This window comes from Bombus affinis, chromosome 10, assembly GCF_024516045.1.
Source record: "Bombus affinis isolate iyBomAffi1 chromosome 10, iyBomAffi1.2, whole genome shotgun sequence".
NCBI classification, from domain to species: Eukaryota; Metazoa; Arthropoda; class Insecta; order Hymenoptera; family Apidae; genus Bombus; species Bombus affinis.
Window position 1 is genome coordinate 7,398,035 of NC_066353.1, and position 22,378 is coordinate 7,420,412.

At 37.0% G+C, this 22,378-nt stretch overlaps 1 protein-coding gene and 1 long non-coding RNA gene across 3 annotated transcripts in view; one reads left to right on the forward strand and one right to left on the reverse strand.

Annotated features, from left to right (window-relative positions):
- Positions 1–22,378, forward strand: part of LOC126921404 (inhibitory POU protein) — a 62,220-nt gene that overhangs the window by 29,370 nt on the left and 10,472 nt on the right. The window contains exons 3-4 of one of the 2 annotated variants that reach the window (XM_050732966.1): positions 6,753–6,809; positions 17,893–18,099. In XM_050732966.1, the coding sequence (XP_050588923.1) occupies positions 6,753–6,809; positions 17,893–18,099 (264 nt within the window). The remainder of the gene's footprint in view (positions 1–6,752; positions 6,810–17,892; positions 18,100–22,378) is intronic. The other variant, XM_050732969.1, reaches the window with a different exon arrangement.
- LOC126921405 (uncharacterized) lies at positions 3,184–3,781 on the reverse strand. The gene is made up of 3 exons (XR_007712318.1): positions 3,661–3,781; positions 3,435–3,593; positions 3,184–3,344 (listed from the first exon to the last, which is right to left on the reverse strand). It is a non-coding gene; the product is annotated as an uncharacterized LOC126921405 (long non-coding RNA).

Below are 22,378 nucleotides of genomic sequence, written 5' to 3' on the forward strand. Positions count from 1 at the left end.
GTTGGTTATAGAGTAATTGGGTGAAAGAAAGTCGTTTAAAATACAACATCACGATTTATGTTCTCTTGTTCTCAAATTGTATGATTTATTAACAATAAAATCATAAATTTAATGGACATATTTTATTAATTTTTCATGAATTTAACAAAAACTTGACAAAAAGTAATGGTCGATAATAAAATTTAAGTATTACGTATCCTGTACTGGATAGATAACCCTTAAATAATTTCAACGATAAATTAAACAATTATTTATTACGCTCGAGTAGATACAATTATATGGAATCACGTTCTATTATTTCACTGTATGCATCTATGCGAAGAATTTTACTAATTATAGCGAAAGAGACTTTGCTTCACGCACTTTCCTTAAAAATGTTAAACTTTAAGTGTATACCTTTACGATGGCGAGTAAAAGAAAGGATTTCTAAGTTTGGTAGAGGGAGAAAAAACGATAATGAAAATTGAGATATGTATTAAGACTGAGAAGGAGGAGGAGGAGGAGAAGGAGAAGGAGAAGGAGAAGGACATCCGAGCGATGTTTAGAATGGTTCAAACGAATCTACTGAATAATTGAGAATGGTAGACAGTAACTGTAAGGGAGCAAGTGTCCCCGATTATAACAAAAGTGAAGGGGCGAAGCTCGGCTCATTTGTTATTAACCAGCGTAGTGGAGCGTCGAAGTGCAGAAAGACTTGGAACACGACTTCACACTTTGACTCGCAACCCTTGGTAAATTTAGTTAATTATCAGTCAAACTTCCGCGAAGAAGCTTGCGCCCTTTGCCTCTAGCGAACAGTTCGTCCGATCGCTCTTCTTTTTCCGGACCAGAACTTTTATTTTCATTGCCTTTCATGGTTCGATATGTTAAGTAACTTCGAATCTTTAAGGATATTGTAATATATACCAAATAAAACTTTTATTTTTGTTCTATTTTTCTCCTTGGTATACCGCGGTATGGTCAACTATGTACATCGTTTTTCAATAGTTAATAGTTCCATAGAAGTAGCAAGTAACGTGGAAGAAGAATGAAAATAAAATACAAAAGTTTCCGAATAAAAGTGGATAAAAAAGGTTCGTCACATATTTATATTTATGTAGAGATATTTCGCAAATCGATACAATTTGGATTATATAGTTCGTCTCATAAAATAAACAAAGAAGGGAGTTAGAGGAATGCAGAATTCAAAGCGTGCAGTTTTCCCTCGTAACCGAGGATATCCGTATTTCGTCTTTCCTTCGCGAATCCTCTATGAGTGGTTTCTTTGTAACGAGCGATAGTACCATTGCCAACTTGCATTTCGAAGTAGAAAATACTATACAAAGGCATCGGTACAACGATATGCGATCGATCGTGGAAACGATCGACGATGTTCCGTATAATTCGGCGGCGCAGAGTTTTCCGGCTGATTTACAATCGGCCGGGCGCAGCCCTGTCTGATAATCAAACGGCAGTATTCCGTATCCGATTGAATTTGTCGATGTAGACGCGTTCGTGTGCTCGTGCGAGCGCTTGTCTCCACATATTGGACGGTGCGGTGCGTTGCATGGACCGGTTACGCCGAATCGAGGATGCCAAGGAAAATCAATTAGCCGGGCAAACTGTTTCGACTGCGGCTGTTTGCCCGTACGAGAGTCGCCAATGTGTTTCGTCTCGGAAACGGATACGCGTACCCCGTGTACAGTGCACACTGCACAGTGCGCTGCACAGTGCACGTGATACGCGAGCATCACGCACGCACGCACGCACGCACGCACGCACATATAGCATCTCTTATACGTACAGCAACGACGTGACGCGAGGCGACGCGATGCGACGCAGCCTACCAATCCGCACAGGCACAGACACATCCTTGTAAAGTTCGTATACGGCGTACACCATACAGTATGCAGTATACAGTATACAGTATACAGTATACAGTATACACCAGCGCATATGTACATACGGAACGAGAATTCGAAATTCTACGGGAAATTGAAATACTCGTAATAACGTGGATAAACGATGGATCGAAAGGTTTTTCTCTTGTTGCACGGTGTAAGTTTTCACAGTGTGCGTGATGGAGAACACAGGTTTAGTATTTTATCGTTTGCACGTTGAAATAGGTATACGATCATGTGCGATGAATTTCCCTTGTATATTTTGGTCGGTGTAAGAGTCTTTGGTATGTGGTAGAAGGTTGAGAAGAATTTGTATTTTATTACTTGGGTATAGAGATGTAAAAGAAACACATTGCGAATATGTTTTGAGTTATTAATTATTACGTACCTATGATAAAATGTAGGAAAGTTTCATCCGAATTATTTTTAAAATTCTCTTACTGACTGTGGACATAATTTCGCTCGATACTAGAATAACACCGTTATTATATTAAACAAAATCACCGAGAATACACATATGTACTTGAAATTATTAATAGAAAGCGATCATTTATCGCTGGATCTTCCTATAATTATAAGCCGAGTCCAAGCTGATGAATATATCATAACGTGCTTTGGATTTCGACAAATGGCTCTATTTTAAATTCCCCTTTTAAGAAATTCATAGTTTCAGTGTATCATTTTACTAAACAATGAATTTATGCCGTTGCTAAATAATAAAGTACAAGTTATTTTTATGCAATAGCAGTCAAATTTAGCGGTAGTCTATACGTCTGACTCCTTTATATTTACACTTCGATTAAATGCTTGATTTTCAATCTATAAATTCGTAATGCGCATATTATATGTGCATATAATTATACGATGTTCCCAATATTTTTAAGGTTTAATTAAAATTTATTATTTTCTGCAGACATCGCGTCAATAGTATTACATAAGTATATCTTACGCCCAAATGGAGTTTTACAACTATATTTATTCCTGAACTGCCACTGTCAAGTCCTAAAATATTCCAGACGCTGTAAACAGTACTACAATTTGAATAACATATGATGATGTATTCTATGATTAAAAATTACAAGGGGAACAAGATTGGTCAAATCTCCCATCTTCTGTCGAAAAGCACTTTTAAAATTCGGTAGGTTGTCGATCGATCCCCTGTTATCAAAGTTGTTTTTCTATTTGCTTTTGCCATCTACGTTAAACGCTTTTCTCGTATTCTTTACCATTTTCATAATATCGCGGGTGCAAGTATTAGAGTACTAAGGCACAGCTTCTCACATAAGTTGGTCGACTCGTCAGCTATATTTAAAAATTATACAAATAACATTATCGAAAATCAAGGAAACGAGAAAGGTGTACTTATCATTGGCTTCGATCACGTGCTGCAAGTTGAAATAAAACTTGTATCTCGGATCAGAAAATTAGAATATTTCCATTTCACTGGAGTCGAGGTTTAAAATTCTGAGAAAGAGGAAAGCAAGGTTTTAATGAATGAAACAATGGCAAATTTGCGGACATACACGCGCCCCTATCCGCGTGTGCATTACTTACGTATGCGTGTGTGTTATCGATGTTGTCCGAGCTTCGTATTTGCACTCGATGCACTGTGTACAACTTCTGGCAAAGCATACACAAGGTACATATGTAGTATCTCGGCGCATAGACGCTAGACGCGCAACACAGCCGCGTACGCGTTGATTGATGACACACCTGCGAACAGTAGAGATATGTAGGTATACGCACAGGGATTCACGCGTCACAACGTTTGTAGACTTACAGAGTTTCGATAAAAAAGTGAAAAATGAAACAACATTTTTGTCCATACAACTTGTAAACGTGCGTGTACAGACGCCTTTGTTAGACGGGTACGTTGAATAATTAGCACGGTAGAATTTTCGGCTTCACCGAAGCATATACTAAACGATGTTTCAGATATACGAGTAAGCCGCAGAATAATAAACAACGTATGGCTATTCCATAGAACAGTACGAATAACGTTCTTTGACCTAAACAGTTTGGTTAATCTGGTAAACAGCGGTTGCTTGTCTTGCATCACGATGGTGCGAAAATTGTGGTTCCACGTAAATTAGTATTATTATCGAATAAAATACAGTACCAATAGTTTACTTCGCGGCTGCTCCCTTTTTACCGTTAATGGATAAACGACCGTTTACAAATTGAATAGATCAACTCTATTTTTTAAGTTCCTCAGTCTCGTTGTTTGGCTACGTGTTTGGCGTTCAGGGTTCAATTTCCACTTCTCTAAATACGAATTTAGAGAGTGACAAAGTATCGTTGCGTCGTTGGCGATTAGTTTAAATAAATTTAGTAAAAGCGAATCAATGTACTAGATAGACATAGATGCGTTATTGGTTACCGAAGTTGCGAATATATTACGAAAGTGACTTATCGAGTACGAACTACGATAGGTGAATGAAATGTTCGATATTGCCGTATTACGGTTGTGAAGGTTTGGTCGAGGATAGATAGTGCGAAATATATTTCGAATAAATAAATAAATTAATGTACAGCCGTATACGTGAGTCGTTAGTACAAAATATAAATCGCGGAATAAATACTCGTTAATGTTCGTCGCGTAACTCGATAAATACTCGGAGATACTCCGTAGATACTGTTCGATACTCTTCGCTCGCGATCGCGTCCGTTTATTTATACTGGTCGGGGAAAAATTCAAATTCTTCTTCATTCGACGGCTGCATGTAGCGGCGACGTTGTTTTGCCCGGAGTTTATTTATCGTTACGTTTCTGAGTCAAGGCTAAGTCAATGTCCTGAGGCAAAACAACAGCGCGAGTAGCTCTCCACTCGCGTCGTCCTTTGACTCCTGCGCCGCTACACGGTAATTACAGATTTAAGCTTGATATCAGGCGCGATAGGCACATAAATGTCCGGACTAAAATTTTGATAATCGAGCGGAACGAAAGAGCGAGAGTCGATATCTTTGTATCGATATTTTCAGCTAATAATCGTTGCGCTTCATTTTTACAAGATATACAAGTACCTATAAATACGTATGTACGTATGTACGTTGCAACAAGCTTAGCAACAAGACCGTATAAAATATTCGCGAAACAGCGATATCGTGATATGCTATTGGCATGAAAAATAGCCGTAGCAAGTTGAAAAATCTGGCTATTTAATGAAAACCGTCGGTGCGAAGAGACGAGGAATTCATGTCAGTCGCGATTTCTATAATGATGCGATCATTGTCATTGATATCGATCGAGCTCAGAATTGGCCGACACTCTAATGAGAACGATATTGAATTACCTAATTCTGCTCGATTCCTAAAATGACTCATTTAATTTGTGACGGCGGCGTCGCGACGCCGGAATGGCCCGATTCTGTCAATCTTAGTACCGCGCTTTAAATATACATATTACGCGATTGCCAGGAATAAAATATGCAAACCAGATGAATATTAAGCCCTGCTGACAGGTAAACCGCGTCGATATGCATGAATTTCTGTCAGCTCGGAGAAATATTTCGCCGCGTGGATTATACCAGCCGGTCCATAGAAAGTTCTTCGTCGCTGTTGCAGCCTAAACGCGTGGTCGTTCGCTCGCATACGGATTTTTCCGCTTTTCTTTCTATGTACATATCTATAAGCTGCAACATTGTTACGTCTTAAGGGCGTTTGGTTATTTCGCATTGGATAGTTTTGATTTATTTCTTAAAACTACTGATAATATTTTACTCGTAAGCATATTTTTGTCAAGATTCTCGGATACGGGGTCAAAAATCTCGCAGTGTTTTTTATAAAAATTGTTAGAATCGCGTTTTGCGAAGAATCGAATATAATCATCTTAGTAAGAGTACTACGATTTTGAATAATAGACAACTCAGTTGGATAGTTGCGAGTTCGGTCGAGATTTCACTTCCATTTTTATTTATACGATATTTATTTAATGCGGAAGATTTCGTTCATTGTTTAAATTTCACGATCCAAATACATCGATATATATTTTATTTGGTACAATAAATAAAGATGTCACGAGTATCTACTTTATTGTCTTTTATTTATTAAATTCTCTTATTATTCATTACTCGCTTTTTTACGTAATAATAATATTACATAGTAGGACATAGTTTTCGTAAAAACTCATAAATATCATGAAAGATAAACGAATAAATTAAATTTTGTACAAAAATTATACAAGTACGTGCTTATTTCAGAGGCAGTAAATTTTTACCGAAACAAAAGTCTATAAAGTATATGTCTTAGGGGCATTTATGCTTTGCCAATGACGTTAATCGGATGTGATTTTCTTTTAACTTTGAAGTTGATATTATTTTCCATATTTTTGCAAAATGAAACGTTCTGCTACAAGACACGATTCCTCGATCGTACAAATACATATATTTTTGTTTGTATTTAGCAGTTATTCATCCGAATACGACGGTGAAAGATGTCTGTGAATATATAATTTCGTTTCAAAAGTTTTTAATATTTAAAACGTCTAGTCTAGACAGACTATCGAGGTGAAAGCGTCACGCTGTAAAATCTTTCCAATTTTCCATTCTCCAACGGGTTTCTAAGTCAGTCGACATTTATTTCTAGGAGTTCAATGACACTTGGGACGTGCAAAAGGATCTTCGAATACATTCGGAACTAATATAACTTCTCATATCTCTTGTATATGCTTGTTTTGTTATTCGCTCATTTCGATCGTGGATAAATATATTAAACGATATCGGATCCTTTCAAAATCAATTATCTACTATCGTACAAAAATATGGAAGCGTAATTAAAGAATCGTTGGTAGCAATTTGAGATGACGAGGAACAAAGATATGCAAATATGTCGCGTGAAATGAAACACTTAAAAATCGAATGTTTTCGTTTTGCAGAGTCGTATATTGGAAGATGCCTCCATTATGTGCAATTCCTGGTCACCGAGGCATAACGTAAGTACAATGTCACGTTACTAGATATTTACTAGTGATTAATCCGATAAGAAGACTAGATTGTAGTTAAAAAATATTCGGAAAGAAACACTGTTACCTTTTCCATCGTGTTTATCCGACTTGCTCCATGCTCGTAAAACAACGTCCATCTGATCGAATCGTAACAAAAAGGAAATAACGTTAAAGATTATTTCCCAACAAACTTTCGATCGATCGTGGAATTAAGCTTCGTGGTATGGCCGATTAGAAAGAAAGAAAAACAAATTAGAATAAGCAAATGAATTTAACACCGTAATCTTCATCGATAATATATTAACCACTGTTGATTTAACGCTACAACGGTAGCATTTAAAGTATGGAAATTAAGATAATATGATTGACGATTTATTTAAACACATTTGGTATCGCCGCAATCGCAAATGATAACGAAACGATCGAATCAAAATTGAATGAAAATAAAAATGATAACGCCACTTGCACGATCAAGCACGATAGAAATTCAGACAGTGTTTGCACCTTACGTTTTTTCTTCTATCTCTGTTAAACGTCATCGAAGGCATCAGAATGAAATTCATTGGTTGATAAATATTTAAAATATTAATAGTACAAAGCATATATACATATAGATATGATACGTGAAATGGAAATCGAAATAAGATACCGATGTTGATTAGAGGCGATTAAAATAGAAAGGAAGAGAAACGGAAGCGGGGCGAGTTTGAAGAAGGGAAAGAGAATAACTCCGAACTCTATTGCTTTATTTTATACGAAATGCTCCATAATATTTATGCTTCACGAAGCCACGTAGTTACGGTGGCTTGGCTGACATAAACTCGCTAACTCCTGGTTACGATTATGGCCAGTAGTAAATTGATTATTTAGATATACGATGAGGTGGTGCGAGATAGTTCGAGTGCCGTAAAAAGAGCCACGCGTCGCTTACGTTTCCCGCAAATGGAACAAACGCTCGTGTCTGCGACAAGTAGCGTGTAACTAGCGTTCGTGGTTTGAAAATGCTACTGAACACCGAATAGCTATTATCAAATCGTGTGAATTATCGTTTTCGAAACGTTACGCGGAGAAGTATACGAGCTATATTTTCTACGCTTGTTTCCTTTCTACTTATTCTAGTTTTGCAAAATGACATAACCGTCGTATATCTTCGATTTGTCAGAAAAGCGATGTATCTGAAGATTCGTAAATCGAGTCAAATAATTTTGAGGTATCCGTAGAAATAAATATCCGTCGATGTCAGCGTATCTTCGCCAATAGTCGAAATCGTCAATTTCTCAACGGCCAACAGAGTTTAGGTTCGGCTTTGAGCGGCGATACTCTTTCAGACGTACTCGCGAATGTTATCTGTAGCGTAGTTTCGGTATGCCGACCACTATGCACGTGGAGAACGATGAGAATTTTCTAGAAGGAAGAAACGAAGTCTAGATAAAAGTTACTCGTTGTAATAATCCACGTCGCTCTTTAAATACTTCATTGATATATATACACACACACACACACACATAAGCAGGTACATATCTTCTAAAAATCACCGCTTGAAAAAAAATCACCAACAGCGAGTCCATAATTTCATAGCTATTTCTCGTTAACCCTTCATCCACCTTCGCGATTAAACCAGCAACGCATTCGCCTATCTATTTATACGCATACATGCATATTAATGCCGCCGTGTACATCTGTCGGAGCATGGATACCCCGATACATGAACAAGTTGCGACCAACGTCCAGCTACTTTGCACCGCAATCTCGCGTGTCGCAATATTTCATGTCGCAATCTCCAAGCATTTATCGAGTGATAATTTACAATACAATACGCGGCGTTTCGCTCGGCTTGCATCAATAATACACGGTTAATTGCGTTATCCAATGAACGAGATGAATTATTAGCGAGCGGGTACCGAATAAAGCTGCGGCGACTGGTTGCGCGACCGATCGCGGCAGACACCGTATCGGAGCTTCCTGCAGGTAAATATCGAGCGACGTTATAAATTTGGATCGTTTCTAAATCGATGAGGACGAAGTTCGTCCGCTCGTCGCCGCGCCATGGCCAGGTCGTGCCGCGTCTGTGTCGACTATAACTGTGACTGTGACTGTGACTGTGACTGTGACTGTGACAAGTGAAACCGAATTTGATCGAGACTATTCGGGACGCCAGAAGAGAACGAAGATAATATCCTTCTCCGGATTACTCTAGACTCTAGACTCTAGTCTCTAGACTCTAGACCGTAGACTCTAGACAAACGCTACTCCGACATGCAAGTGTTAATTCGTACAGTCTGCTCGTTTTCGCGCGAGACGTCAGATTTTCTGGAAGAATTTAATTATTCATACGTCAGACTGCTTCGCGATGTAGGTTATCGAACGGAAATAACGTAATTGTCCCATTTCGCGATATCCGTTGGCCGACAGTCCACGAACGGTGCTGTTTTTAGAATCGAGTTACAGCACTGTTAATCGTCTTTCTCCATTTATCGCCGGTTTTCTTCTAGCTATGAATTACAATATCGTAAACAAGCGTAAACGACATATTGTTGTTTAGGACTTGATTTGTTCGTTTCGTAAGATTTCGAAGAGAATTCGATTACCGTTTCTAACAATAAGAGTCGAAGTTTCTTTCGCAAATGCGATTGCTGGCTGGTTCCTACGATAAATACTCCGTCAAGATATCGGATTAATCTGCGACGAATTATAACGTAATAATATTGCGACGTATATTAATAAAATCGAGTTAATATTGACAGGTGAAAGTTGATTAAGAGTTTATATCTTTAATCAAATGGAAAATATGGTGGAATAAATCGGATAAATCGTAGAGAAATTTTGATCGTTTAAAATTATTTATAATCTTTGTAGACGATTTTAATGCTAGTTTATTTGAACAACAGACTCGACTTCAGTGGAATTATTAACAGAAAATGTACAAGATACGATGTAGTTTTTACAGTAGTTTGTACGTATTAAAACTTTGTTATTTACAATTACATTATAATTACATTATAAACAATTGGTCGAATAAATAAATTTCAACGCGTAATTGGACATTTTTCGTGCTTTGGAATTATCCGAAAGACAAAACTTGGGTTAATCGTTATAGCGAGACGTGTCTATTATACTTTCTGTAGCTTAGGAGTATTATGACAGATAGAATATACCAAATTTTCTGACAGAAAAATGTTAATACGAAAGTAACTAAAAAAATATGTACACAGCTGGAATTGCAATTTCCTAGCGTGCACAGTCGGAATTCAATTTCGAAGCAAACAATTAGTCTCGTACGTCGAGCAACTGCGCTACTCTTCTTACAAGTTGTAACCGACTTTTACTTGGAACACAACTTTCTGGAACGTAGAGCAAGCTTAGTATCGGAATTGGAAACGTTGCTGGAATTTTCTTTCTATTAAAAGTATCAAGGTCCAATCGTAATATCGTGACAAATAATCAGCTATTTTTCCAACTGTTACTTAAACGACTCGCGTGTCATACGTGGCTGAAAGATGTTTCGTCTCTTAAAAAATACTCGTCTATTCTCTTCGCAAATGCTTCGCATCAAATCGCTATCTCTCTCATCTTTATCGTTGTTAAATGTACTCGTATTATAATAAAGAAGGTTGAAAGAAAATTGGTAGATTAAAGGACTTGGAGTCAAATTTTACGACTTTGACATAAGCAGAATTCTCAGGGCTTATAGAGTATGCCTAATTTGATACTTATTCTATACAGAACACACACACACAGATTACAAGAAGTTTTAAAAATGTAGTAGAAAATGCAAACAAATTACATATACGTACAACGAAAGATGTGTATCTAGCATCTGGTATCGGAAATTTAAAAATCCAGTACCTAGTTTTATAATATATCATAAATCAATATCATTATGTGCGTCGAAGAGAATTAGGATACATTTATACGCGCCTGCTGTCACGTGTCGACTTTTGCTCTGTGCCTGTGAACCCGTGAACCGTGAATCTTTGAGACGAGAAAAGGAGGACTGCGCAGGGTTAAGGAAAGACGCGAGAGAGATTCGGTCTTATTGTTAGGTTTAGGGCTTAGGCGACGCGACGACGCGCTGCGCCACGCCGATCGTACGGCTACGACTACGACTTCACTTTCAGATCACCGTCCGAGCCGACAACATCGAGCGAGATAAAAGTCTCTCTCGTGGCATGGTTCGACGTGGTATCTAGTCGAAGTATCTATCGCTTGGCGCTCTTTTCCTCGCCAAAACGGTTGAATATTGCAAGGCGTAAAGATTAAAAGAAAAAAATCTGAAAATTACTTTTATCGTTAACATTTTGATGATTGATACAGCGAAATTGGACGAAAGAGTCAATTTTCATTGTATTACGTATTCTCGGCCAGTGAATTTTTTATCGTCTTTATTTTAAAGCTCGAGCCTTTATTCGATTGCAGAAGCGCGATGGAAAACAGAACTACATACGTACGTACAATGTACACGCATTATATAGTCATGAATGTGTATGTTATGTTCAACTGCATCGAGTTGTATTCCATTCACCTTAGCATTCTGGCCCGCTTATTTTATTTATGTACTTTATTTCATTTTGACAATGGCGGTTTACTCTTTTTCAATACGAAACAGCCTGCATAATAGATAAAATTGGATTGTATCATGGAATGACGGATAGAGCGGTGAAAAACTTTAATGAATATTTGGCCAGAACGTCGGTTATACGGCCACCAATTGCAAAGTATCAGCAAGTTTGTACTTTCAGTCGTGCGACGATCGAAGAATCGTATCTAGTTTGTTTGTACATGATTGAAAAACGAACACGCGTGTCAACGCTTAGCTTCTAAATAGTTTCGTGTTCTCTGAAATAAAATATGAGTACCATTTCGCGCGAAACAGTCCTCGGTATATGTTTAAGATCGGTATAAGTGCTATGTATCGGAATTGTACTAATTGTATGTTTGTAATAAATGTCTATCTATTATTCCTGAACAAAGGCATAATATGTATATTAGGTATCAGCTGTCATCGTCAAATCGAGACGTAAACTCTCGAGAAAAGCACAAATTACCGATATAAAGTCACGAAGAAACGTACATTGTCAATGCATAAAAACTTACTTCAGACTCCGAATAAACTCTGTAAAAATTCAAGTGACATATTCGGCAACACTAGAGAATAACAAAGTATGAATTAAGAATAATCATTTTTTTAAACGCTCATAGTATATCAGAAACCTATAAACTACACAAGTATCTTACCAATACCAGCTTAAATCTGGGAAAGAGTAAAGTAAAGTAAGCCTTGGGAAGATTAAAGACAACTTTGAAACGCATAAATTATTTAAAAACGAAGAAATTGTAAGAGCTTTTTATTTGAAAAACTGATAATTCCTGTAAATTCGGTATAACGAAATTAGTTAGATTGGAAACATACAGACGTTTCTTTGACCAAATACACGGATATTTTGAAAAAGAAAGAAACTGTGTGATTTTATTTGAAAGACAACGTTTCGTGTTATTATGCACTGACTACCGACCTAATATCTATCAACCATTCCACGAACTCTCCGCTACTTCTTTTCACTCGTAAAACGAGAAAAGAAGCTAGCTATACTTTGCGATATTTCCTCGAACGTAACTCGAGTCTGTCCGACTCGTAGACTGTAATCGTAATCGTTTAAAATGGGAGAATTGTAAAGCTTGGTGGTAGATTAAACGGAAAAGGAGGCTGATATATAATACGTCGTCTGGCGTACTACGTTACGAGCTTAATCATTGTCGGTTTCTCGCGAATAAGCTCGAGCAGATAAATTACGCGAACGGCCGTTGGGGCGCGATAATTCAATTGTAATTGGCTAATCTTTAACGTGCCGCCGCTGGAAGACGTATTTAACGGGTGGGTTGGCCGCAGGCAGCTCGGAAAAATGACTCTATTAACCACGGGGACCTACGGAATCGAGCTCGAAGGGGGACTTCGTAGAAACTTTGCTAAACAACTGCACGAGCTGCTAACTAGGCGGCTAACAAGAGCAATCTGTATCCGTTGCTCGGCATAGTCGTCGCTTTTCTCATCCCTGCCCCTAGCTGTCTGGCCAAGTCTTGGAAAAACTACTGGGCGCGTGTGTATTGGCCGTACAGCGCACAATGTACAGTGTACGAAGAATCGGGAAGGACAGACGGGCCGTTTCTTACTCATACAGTCGTTTATCTGAAGAAACGCGTTTCCGTAATAAATTTTACGTAGAATCGTTTAAATTGACAATAGACTCAGCTGTTGAGAGTATCGCGAGCAGATTGCGACCAAGCTATATTCAATGACAGATCATCGATCAAAGGATAGAATAAACATCTTCCGACAACATTTTTGTAAGATACGAATGTTTAATGTATACATAGGTAGATTCCTTATTCTATATTTGCGGAGATATTATCAATCAAAGTTATAGGTTTTGCGCTTTATATCTGTACATGTCGTATAGCTAACGATATGGAAAAGCTAGATAGTCTGAAAAGACATCGTAAATGTAACAAACAGACCGGACGTTCTCTTTAAGGGGACATAAAGAGATTACTGGTGATTATACAGAATAAAATTAGACGAGCTTTAAATTTTTTAAACGTATATGTTTCCTCGAAGAGAAGATAAATAAAAAAGTGGAAAATATGCCGAACGCAAAGGGCTAATTACATAGATGCGAAGATACATAAATGTACGAACTACGTCGTCGTTTTATTTAACAAGAAGAATATTATAATTTAACTGTAGATACGCACCAATATACGAACAATATTTTAATGATACATAAATAAAGTAAATTGTGAAAAAAACGTCTTGATCGCGATTAACGTTCAAACAGACCATCCCTTAAAATCATCTACGTGCACACAAACAAATGTGTAACAACTGCGAGGTTAAACTCACCCCAAATTGGGATTCTTCCTCCGTACTTGAAGAGAAAACGCAATTTAGGATTTATCGTCCTGTTAAAACTTCGTTTAGGTAAAGCATTCGTCTCCATAAACAATACCATGTACGAGGCAACGAATGGGTTAAGCACTTTATCCTTTACGTAATAGAGTAATAATGTTTTATGCGATAAAAGATCACGTGTTTATTAATTTCTTTGCAATATTTGTCAAATTTCTATATTTTAACAAACATTTTTTATTCAAAATAACAAACTTTCATTCATTTAAAATGAAAAATTTCTATTTCTATCTCTATATCTATATCTATTTCTATTTCTATTTCTATTTCTATTTCTATTTCTACTTCTACTTCTACTTCTACTTCTACTTCTATTTCTATTCCTGTCTTTCTTACGAAATTTCTAATTTACATATCTATCAATAATAAAATCTATTTGAAAAATAAAATACGCTTTAAACTTTTAAAAATTGTACAAGCGTCTATCACATTTTCGATTTATCAAAAATTGCTTGCTACGCAATTATTTTACCTCGCGTATACATCTTACCTATACACCGACAATATTCGATTTTAACAGAGCAACAAATTCTACAAATACTGATTTTTAATTATTCTCTAGGGCCGTCTACGAAGACGAACGCGTCATTTGCAGGTTTAAAAGCGAGGTACTCGGCAAATGGCAATTTTACGATACGAGAGGCGAAAAGCACAAGGAAGAAGTTGGAAATTAGAAAAAGTGGCGGTAGTTCAGTAACCTACAGACAGACAGATAGACAGACAGACAGACGGACGGACAGACAGACAGACAGACAGAAAGATAGTAGGTACACGTACCCGACAAAGACACAAGGAGTTCATAAATAATCGAAGCGTTGAAGCACGATGGTGGTTTTCGCATGAAACATTGATCGGCCGATGCGGACATTGCAGTTTATAATGAAATAAGTGGATAGTGAATCGTTTTTAACCTCGCTACGCCGAACCTATCTAACTACTGACGTTTCAATAACTGTTACGATAATTTGCTCTCGTGAATTTTTAATTACTATTTTCGTGATAAATTTCTTTCGTGTCAAACTGGTAGATAAATCGCAAACCGTAAACGGTTTGTGATCCGTGCGTTAACATATCGAAGGAACGTCAATCGTTTCTTGATAAATTAAATCGAATATTCTGACAAATTAAATCTCCAACGAATAATTCGAAGCGAAGGAATGGAAAAATGTTTGATATTTCATAAATTACGGGATATTTTGAAAACGCTTGATACTTGATTTTCGATATTTCCCATTACCGAATGAGAAACGACTCGTTGATGGCAATTGGTTGCAACGCAACGGATTCATACAAACTTGATGAAAGCACACGCGCCGCGGAGAATTCCCACTAAATTGTTTTGACAATGAATCCTCCTTTATCGATATTTAATAAAGCAATGGCCACGTTTTCCAAGTGATGCGGAGAAATCAATAATGCTATTTGAAGATATTCTATTTTCGAAGTGCGTTGAAAGAAAATCTCGATAAGTAAGACAATTAGAATCGCAAATTCTGTACGGATATAATTGCGAACGTTTCTCGAAAAATAACAACTCGTACGCTATTTGAATTTTTCGTTTCAACTTTGAATTTCAACTTTGAATCGAAACGATGAATTAGAATCACGTATTTCGAATTTTTAATTAATTTTTATCGTTTATCCCACGAATTAATCTCTACCATCCACCTGTCGTAGATTTCAATTTCTGATCAAAGATTTTTCTTCCATGTTAATTAAGAGCAGACGAAAGCAACAAATAGTGAGTATTTAACACTAGAAACTATTCTTACACGGTTTAATACATGTTGCAAGTTGTTTATTTTTACAAAAAAACACGTGTATCGTATGTGCGTTTACATGGTCGATTTTCTAATAAAAATTTCTTCATATAAATTTTTGTAGATAAATATCTAGATCTTTGATAAACATATAGAATGTCGATAAAAAAAAGATGCATAGCACCTGCCATAATTGAACAATAAATAGTAAATCTGATGGGATAAATCGTATAAAGCGAAACCTTTCGTATCGAGAAACGAGTTTTTGATGATTTCGTCTTTACAAAAGTTTGGAATTGCATCGCGTTACGGATATTTCGATTCTCCTCGAATAACGTGACAATATCGCTCGTGTGGTAGCCGAACCTTGTAATGTGCCGTGAGTGACAGATGCGGCTGACGCAAAATGTCCCATATAATATCGATTGCCACGACATAGAAGCGTATCTGGACAAAACGAAACCATAAATTCGCGTCACAACTGCTATTAATATGACGTTGGAAAAAGAAATTTCATTAAACCTTTCAGCTCTAGCTACTTCATTATCGTTATTCGTCGTAAAAGAAGAAACACTTTTATTATACAATTCGAAGGTGTACACTGATAACGAAATCATATGCTATCGTACGCGTCATGTGTAAAAATTAGACCATTTAAATCTGTATTTATTATTGTATACTCTTTGTTAACAATAAGTTTGAAAATTGAAAATCTTTTTAATTTGGCTGAAAATTGTCCTCGTGCCATTATTTTAAGTAAAGGTAATAGGAATAGGAAAGATATTATCACAAGTGAAATCGTTCTTAAAAATTTGATTAACGTTTGAGCTGTAAATGTCGCTTGTACTTACACGATAGGCATAAAAGTGCAAAAATATCGAGTTACTTGTGTTATCACTAATTATGTTTTTATGGAAGACCTGTTTCTAAACATAGCAATACATAGTCTGACGGACCCTATGGTCTCGTTCAATCTTAGTAACACTTTGACCCTAAAATATTCTGTCCAGCAGCCCCAGCAACATTTGACAGGCAAACGAACGCGATTAGCAAATCTCATACGTCACGCGTAATCACCTTTGAAATAACATCAACTTAACCGGCTGAATCGTAATTTAGTATTATGTACGCCCTTATACGTACGCACCTTTGCTACGTGTCGTACTATGCTTAAAAATAAACAGAAAATATATAAAGATATAAAATGTAAAAATCCAAAACTTATAACGTAGATGATTCGTCGAGTGTAATATGAAAATTTTCTTAAAAATCAAAGAACGATTAAATATTACTCGATACAATGTCAGATATTTTGCGTCTCTATGAAAATTTATTTGAAAAAAGTAGCTTCTTTTTAAAAAAATTTTTAGTTTCATTAAAAAAGTGGAAAAAAATTAATAGTTTCATTGTGACAAAATGACGCAATTTAATAATTAGTAAATATCTGTTATTAAGAAATTAGTGTTATTATTACGGTGTAATAATAAGGTAATAATTAGATTAATTGATATAAAAATTGGCAATTACGCTCGTACATCGTACACTTGAAAAATCCGGCAAAACCTAAATCCAAGTTTCCAGCGCTAAAACTATTTTTAGAATATCGATCGCACGGCCATGTTGAGCACATGGAGTGACCTCTGACTGGATACTTTTGTACAAAAGCACCGCGTACTTTTTTCACCAGAAACTGACATTGAGTAGCAACTTTCGACCAGCACATTCTACGATAAAACCAATTGTCCTTTATCTATCGAACTAAATTTTCAGAACCATGTACAAAATTCTTACATATCGACCACTTGCTACAAAAGTGACACAACTCAAAGATCAGACGTATCTTTGAACTGTTACCGTAAAATGTTCTATAAGATAAGAAGAAAGTTTGAAATGCTTCAAATAGAACAAAAACGCAATACGTAAAAATGAAACAAAAATTGATATTATTTCGCGAACGTTCTTACGTCCGATAGGAAGGAAATAAATGCTTGAAGCTAAATTTTATTAATAAGACGTGTAATACCCTATTACGTTCGAAAACATGTTTTTTAATATTTGTATTTTTAATTATTATATAATTCTCGTAGCAAAGCTGCGTTATGTATGCAAAGTACCCTCGGTAATACAGCATCTAGTTTACACACCTCGTCAAACTTGGATCTCTGTAAATCGTAGTCCCATTGCCAACGTCGTATCAACGTGAACGACGTTAGGAGATACGCTGTAACAATAAGATGCGATATCAATTCGTTTAAGAAGACGAAACGTTTTCTCGAAAATTCTGTTACGTCTGATGCATGATCCCTGATTCTTCAATCAGTGTCACGCGTCGCTTTTAACGTTTCAGGGTGACTTATTCGGGGGACTGAACAGCGGTCTACAAGACGGCTTACTTTCGAGGGCGGAAGCTTTGGCGGCGGATTTGGGAAAACACAACGCGGGCACCCCAATGCCTTTGAAGCACGACCCTGTTTCCGTCTATCATCATGGAACCCACATGCCAACCCCCCATCCAAATAACCGGCCACATCATCAGGTACATTCACACCTCTTTGTGAGTCTGCATTTTTCGCAATACTATACTCGTACCGATCGTTTTTCTTTCAAAATATTGGTTTCGTTGACGAAAGTATAGATTCTCGTTTATTTTCTTATCAACGTTATTGTACCGTTGTGTTCTCGTTATTTTGAATGATTTATTGCTATTTCGATACATTGTTCTATGTACAGTCGGTTACAAAAATATTGGAACATCTGTATAATTTTGTCTGTTGAGCTTTATATTTGTAGTAAGTACGCAATTACTATTTACAAAAATGTATCGAACTGTGTTAGTATATCGACTGTATATCGACTACTTTAATTCGTTGATCACGCTATTGCCCGTTATTGATTTATCAAAGTTTGAAGTTTAATTTGTTTTCGATTGTTAATCTCTTATATTTTGTAGACGAACGCTATTATTTTTTAAGGATTTAAGATAGAACGTAATGATGTATTTCGTGGAACGATTAATTATTTATAATATTTAAGTCAACGTTGAGGCGTGAGAGTTTCTCTCGTTTTCAAGTACGAAGTATCCGATATGATAACGCACACTTATAGCGTTAAAGTACAACATTGTAATTTCTATTTACCCTGTTGTACGATAGACTTGTTCTACTTCCCAAATTTCTTATAGTATTTTTACGTAGTAAAATTGCAGTAAATTTTACTTAGTAATAAAATAAAAGTGTCGCTGATCGTTTATAAAAGAGAAAGTAATATCTGATAATAGTAGAGGTATCGGATATCGAGTATAAAAGAATGAAACAGAGGCATTCGAAAAGAACCTTAAGGATCGTTAATGTCGCTTTATATCATTTTCCGAAAGATGATATAGATACCTACGTAAATAAATATCAGAGATAAAAAAAAAGTTATGGTATATAATTTCGTTTATTACTATTGTTCCTGCTGATAATAATCGCTAATTTTTCTCCTTCTTAACGATAATCTTATTAACGCTTGGCTTTTCTCGATCAGAAATATTTTTCGTACTGCGTATTATAATTCGATAAAGACGACGATAAAACGGAGTAAAGTCTGTAGTTACATCGAGACTGGAATGAATTACGAAACGGACTAATTGTATATCGTACGTGGCCTCAGAGGCACGATAATTTGTTAAAACTTAATGTTGTTACCAATGACGAAGTTTATCGGTGAAACAATTATCGTAATGAAGTGTACCGAAACAATAACGTCGACATGCAAAATTCAACGTTCGAGTACGATTATAAAATGCAACGAGTTCCGAGGACGGCTTAAAACCACCGACAATAATTAATTACGCGTAGCAATTAATTACGATTTATAATTAATCCGACAATTAAAAAATTCAGCTCTACCGATTTTTTATTAACGTCTTTCACGATACGAGCAACAGTTTTCATTTTGATACTTTAATCATTGATATTCCCTATGATCCGATACGCGTGAGTAATTGTACACCTTCGAACGTACAATACGATTTTAACGTTTGTTATCGTGAACTATGAACTGATCTATAAAATATATATTTTCCATGTGAAATGATCGCTGTACGATAGAATTTTTGATACGCTAACAAATAGAATAATATTAGACTATAGATATAATATAATTCACGCGTCATACGCAACGCCAAATCTATGGAAAATACCTGGAAAATCACCCCTTTGACGTTAACATTTTTTTCTATTCTTATCGGTAAATAAGTAAACGATAAAAATACACGCGACAATAAAACGTCAATTCCCCGTAATATTCACGATGAAAGATTTAACTAAGGAAGATGCACAAAGATACAAACCTGTATATCGTACTACGCAAATCCGTATGCCTAGATACCTATTGTTTAGAAAATTATAAATAAAAAATTAATCGCTTAGAAAGACAGACGCGCAAACGAACAAACGCAGTACTGCGAACGTGCCATTAATTCAATTACAATTTGCTCCGTGTCGTTCCGGGGTTTTTATGCTAATACAAGCAATCTGAGGCCGATGAGCGGATGATAGCATGGCAGTAGGGTGAATCGAGCAATGTTCAGCGACCCGGAATGATCTTCTCGAGTTTAGGGGCGTTGCTCGTACGTTATCTCGCCATTGGGACGATTCGTAACACGCTGGGCGTAACGCAATCAATTTTGACAGAATTTCCTTTTCATGTTACCAATCCCACATCGGGTTCGCTGTCGAAATTCCAGTGCGTAAGAAACGTATTTATCTATGTAACTACTACATAAGCAATTATCTCATTCTCAATGTCTCGATCATCATTCTCGATTATACGACGATCAGCATTCTTACGATTTCCCTTATAGCGAGTAAAATCGACCGTGTTTCGTGAATTTGAGATTGAAAAAATAAATTCAGAGAATTTTTTAACGACATCCAAAAACGATAATGACGCTAATATATATACATACATACATATATATATATATATATATATATATATATATATATATATGTATGTATGTAGTTATGAGTTACTCAAAGATGTATGAAGTAGGTGTAGTACGATTAAAACACGCATACGTTTTACCTGCTTTTATTTATGCATCGTTTTCCAAATGCGTTTTCCGAATGCAAATGCATATTAAAGCTGAAAAATATATTCGATTGCAATATTGTTATATTCGTAATCTATCCATTATCTGAATGAAATATTTCTATAAAAACGTTACCGATTAACGTATTCCTGATCGGAATAATGCATTTTTATAACAGCTTCCATAGAGTTCTCTGCCTTGTCGCTTATGCTTTTGCGTTAAAATCTTCCAAAGGCTTTATCTACGCGTTAGAAATATCTTACATGTACGTGTATCGTACGATACGTTTCAACAATTATTAATAAAAATATTGCCTCGGTGCTACGTTTGTATCGTTCGTATAAAATCAATGGAAGAAATGGTTAAATGCAGCCTGGCATAGCAACGAAACGGAAAATAAGAATAATTCAGTTGTTTAAAAACTCGTCGTGACAAGTGGTCGATAAATAAACCGATAAATCGATAAATCCGATAAAAAAGCATTATTTTATTCAAAAACATTACCTACGCGGAAAAAGGTCGTTGTACAATGTTGGCAAACTGATCGAAGGTAGATCAAGCGTAACAGCGAACGCGAGAATATTCGTTTCATCGACCCGCTGGAAATCGGCTGACTATTATTAGTCGCTGGAATATTCGTTGACCATGAAGTGGGTGTATAGATCGGAGATCTGGCTTCCCGCAGTGCGGTGGCACGACGAGTGAACGACGAGCCCCGTTCTCCCGCTTACAGCTCTTTCTCTCTGTCCCATTCTCCCAGCCGCGAATCTCCCATACAGATGGTCAAACGGCAAGTGTCCCATAAAGTCTGTTTTTATACGCGAGGTTGACGAATTCAATAACGGTAGTGTTGCTGCAGGCTTGCCTAACGCGCAACGTATTACGTTCACGAACGCATGTAACGAGTTTTGTGTCATTGGCACAAGCTTTGGGGAGCGGACCGAGTCAAAGGGAAAAGAGCAAGGGGAGAGAATCGTGACGAACGATAGGCCGTACAACGTAGATACAACGGGGCAAGGGTAAAGATGAGAAAAACAGGGGCACGTATTCGAGAGAAGAGGAACGAGAGAGTCGGCTAACCCTACCGCCGTGTCGCGTCGCGTCGTGTCAGCATAATGATGAAATATCGCGCGGGTCTCCAGGGCCCTACCATATACGCCCCTGGGCTAGTCCTTCGCTCACTCCATATTTGCAACTATCCTCTTCCAACGTGCTTTCCTTCTCGCTCTTTCGCGCCACCACCCGCAAACCCCTGCATTTCTGATGTAACTATGCTATTCCAGAGCACCCCTGGACCGAAACCGTGCCATCCAGTTAGCTCGCTACGCTGCATATTCTCGTGAGAATAAATGTTGCGTACACACGAACGCGCGATCCTACTCCTACGCATACGCGTCACGCCCTGTGTACAACGTTACGCAAACGTCCCGTAGGCGTAGGCGCATGTTCCTGCGAGCACCAATCGCAACCACACTCGCCGCATTTTTTGCCGATTTATACGCGGACCTTCCGCTTTTACGACCTTTCCCCTATATCTTTGCGGTCCTAGGATTCTAAAAGAGTACCAAACCATCGAGTGGGGTTTGTACGTTCTGGTGACGCTTTTCTTTTCTCAATATCCAGAAATTCCGATATAGCAGCGTGCTGGCCGCGTTTTTGCGGTTTTTTTCCAAACTTTCTCCGGTTAGAAGGTATTTTTAAGAGACTTATATCTTTGAACGTATTATTAAAATACTATTCTTTAGTCACTGAATAT